The 2859-nt window shown below is 38.7% G+C and overlaps 1 protein-coding gene across 1 annotated transcript in view; it reads right to left on the bottom strand.

Moving 5' to 3' along the window:
* Positions 1-1509: 1509 nt before the first annotated feature.
* nefma (neurofilament, medium polypeptide a) overlaps positions 1510-2859 on the bottom strand; it is a 4774-nt gene continuing 3424 nt past the window's right edge. Inside the window, exon 3 of the mRNA XM_035667743.1 lies at positions 1510-2859. This exon is cut by the window's right edge and continues 1173 nt beyond it. Within this exon, the coding sequence (XP_035523636.1) occupies positions 2418-2859 (442 nt within the window). The 3' untranslated portion in view covers positions 1510-2417.

Here is a 2859-nt window from a genome sequence, read left to right as displayed (position 1 = left end):
TGACATCAGCAACAACCTCCAGAGGGCATGAGTGAAGGTATCACAATCTACTGAAGACTTCATTAACAAAAGTACAGAGGCTACACCAGAAGATGCAAACCACTCATTAGCAAGAAGAATAGGAAGGCCAGGCTGGAATTTGCCAAAACACAGTGGAGGTAATGTCATGGCTTGGGCTTGCATGGTTTTTTCTGGCACGGGCTCATTAATCTTCATAATGATGGCAGCAGCAAAGTGAACTCAGAAGTCTACAGAAACATTTTGTCTGCCAATTTAAAGAAAGATGCAACCAAACTGATTGGGAGGTCCTTCATCATGCAGCAAGATAATGACCCAAAACAACAAAGGAGTTCATTAGGTACAAGAAGTGGAAGGTTTTAGACTGGCAACGTCAATCTCCAGACCTAAACCATAGAGCATGCATTTTACCTGCTAAACAGAAGACTGAAAGGAGTAACCCCCCCCCAAAAAAACAAACAACTACTGAAAGAGGCTACAGTGAAAGCCTGGAAAAGCATAACAAAAGAAGAATGCAAAAGCTTGGTGGTCAATGGGTCACAGGCTTGATGCAGTTATTTCAAGCAAAGGATTTGCAACTAAATATTAAGTCTTATTCACTTTAATCTATTTTAAGTCTATCTGTTCCAATACTTTTGCTCACCTAAAAAAGTGGTGTTCCGTAACAAATAATGTTATCTTCTAAGTTATGTATCAGATCCAGATATAAATACCTGAAAATAAAAGCTGAAATGTTGATCTCTTGACTCATGGTCATCTTTTGATGTCAAACCCAAATGATTTCAGTCTACAGCAAAAATAAAAGAATTGGCCTCACTGTTCCAATACTTTTGGAGGGGAGTGTATGTGGCCAATATATTTCCCCTTCCTGTCTTAGTGAGTGTGAAATCACAAAATGAGATATAGGACATCTGTGGGAAGGACCAGAGACAACTGTTAGATGTATTAGGCATTTTTTAATTTTAATTAATTGACTTACTTTTTAATATTCATTAATAACTGTCTCCTCACAGATTGGTAAGATTTTGTGGTTAAAATAAATTAAAGTAGAGTATTATAAATGTCTTATCTATTTTATCATTATTGTACTTAATGTTATTTTTCATATTATTGTTGGGTATTCTATTCCATTTTTTGTTTTTTCCAATTTACTTGACATGTTGACATGATGACATACTGACATGTTTTACTATTGGTTTAACCCTGTAAAGCTCTTTGTAAATTTGATTTTAAATGTTCTGTATACCAGTGTATTATTATATTAGTTAAATTAGTTGACCACATTAAATCACAGGGAGTTATAAGCTGTAATATTTTCACTTAAAGCCATTATGTCATAACATTTACTGTAAAATAGCAATACATTCATCTATTTAACAACTTAATGTAAACACTCTAATGTATTGATCTGTGTGTATATGCATTTGCAAAGCATACCCTTATACATGAATGTAAAATGACAAGACACAAACATTATTTTTTTTACTTCATTATGACATTTATTGAGCAAATGCTGCTGGGAAATCGATCATGATGAGTAAAGTCATGGGATTGCAAACAGTAGCACCTCATTTATTTCTTTAAATTCAAGTCCTTCCTATGCATACAAGAATGCATGTATGTGCGCATTTACAGTAGTTGTTTTTTTCTTTTCAGCTGCACTCAAGTAAACATAACAGACACTGATAAAAAGCATGTTTAAGGCTAAGAGTTTCTTCAGGTTTGTTAAGCTTTAACTGCTTCAGTTACTGGATGTACATGGTCATGTGTTTATCACCATCGCTGCCCATCTCTTTCTTAACTGTATGTTGTGTATTTGTTAGTTTCTTTTTGGCTCAGTTAATATCTTCAGGTCAAGTAAGGCTTATTCAGTACGAGTCTATGTGGAGGACCCTCCCACCTGTCCGTCCCCTTCCTTTTACCTAAAACTCAAAATACCTCTCAACTTTAATAATATTTCTCTCACTCTCCCACTCGTATTGCATTTATTCCTTACACACATTTACTCTTTTTACAGTGTATCTTATACCATACACACAGATAAGAGAGGAACGTTCTCCCCTCTCCTGAGCTAGCATGCAGAGATCCCCCTTCCTCCCTCCGTGATTCCACCCATGAACTGCAAAAAGAAAGAAAACAAGGATAAAATGTCTCAGTCACTTGCTCCTGACCGCGTCTTCAGCGAAGCCCATTTAAAGCTATCACTCAACATGCATTTTTGAAATTTGTAGCATTTAAGTTTTGGCTTCTCTCTATGATTTGTTTTGTATGTTTGAGAGTGGTTATCTTTATTACATCGCTCTAGCTGTATGATTTTCTTTGTTATGTTAGTTCAGGTTTGATTGCTTGTCTTTGCATTGTCTCCTCTGGCCCCCCACCTTCAGCCGTATGGAGTCTCCTCAATCGCCCTCGGTCACCTGCTTGATGGACTGGGTGGAGTGCTTCTCCATCTTCTTGGTGGACACCAGCTTCTCCTGTGTTACCTCCTCGACCTCCTCCACCTCCTTCACTGTCTCGGTCACAGTGACGGATTTGGTGACACGCTGGGATCCATCCTCTCCGGTGGTGATGGTCTCCACGGTTTTGGTGATGACCACCTTCTGGCTGCCATCTTCCTTGACGGGGCTCTCGTCCACGCCGTTGGCGATCACGTCGGCTTCTTTCTCCTCATCCTTCTTCTCTTTCTCCTCTGGACTGCTTTTGTCCATGTCGCCATTCATGGCAACATCCTTCTTTTCGACCTTCTTGTCATCTGTTGAGTCACTTTTTTTCTCTGATTTCTCTTCAGCAGCCTTCGGAGCCTCAGGCTTGGCAGTCTTTGGGGATTCAGCTTTTGGGGAT

This window comes from Morone saxatilis, unplaced genomic scaffold, assembly GCF_004916995.1.
Source record: "Morone saxatilis isolate NCDOM2014 unplaced genomic scaffold, NCSU_SB_2.0 Contig21, whole genome shotgun sequence".
Classification (NCBI taxonomy): Eukaryota; Metazoa; Chordata; class Actinopteri; family Moronidae; genus Morone; species Morone saxatilis.
Note: the sequence above shows the minus strand (reverse complement) of the source record. Positions and strands in the feature narration are given on the sequence as shown.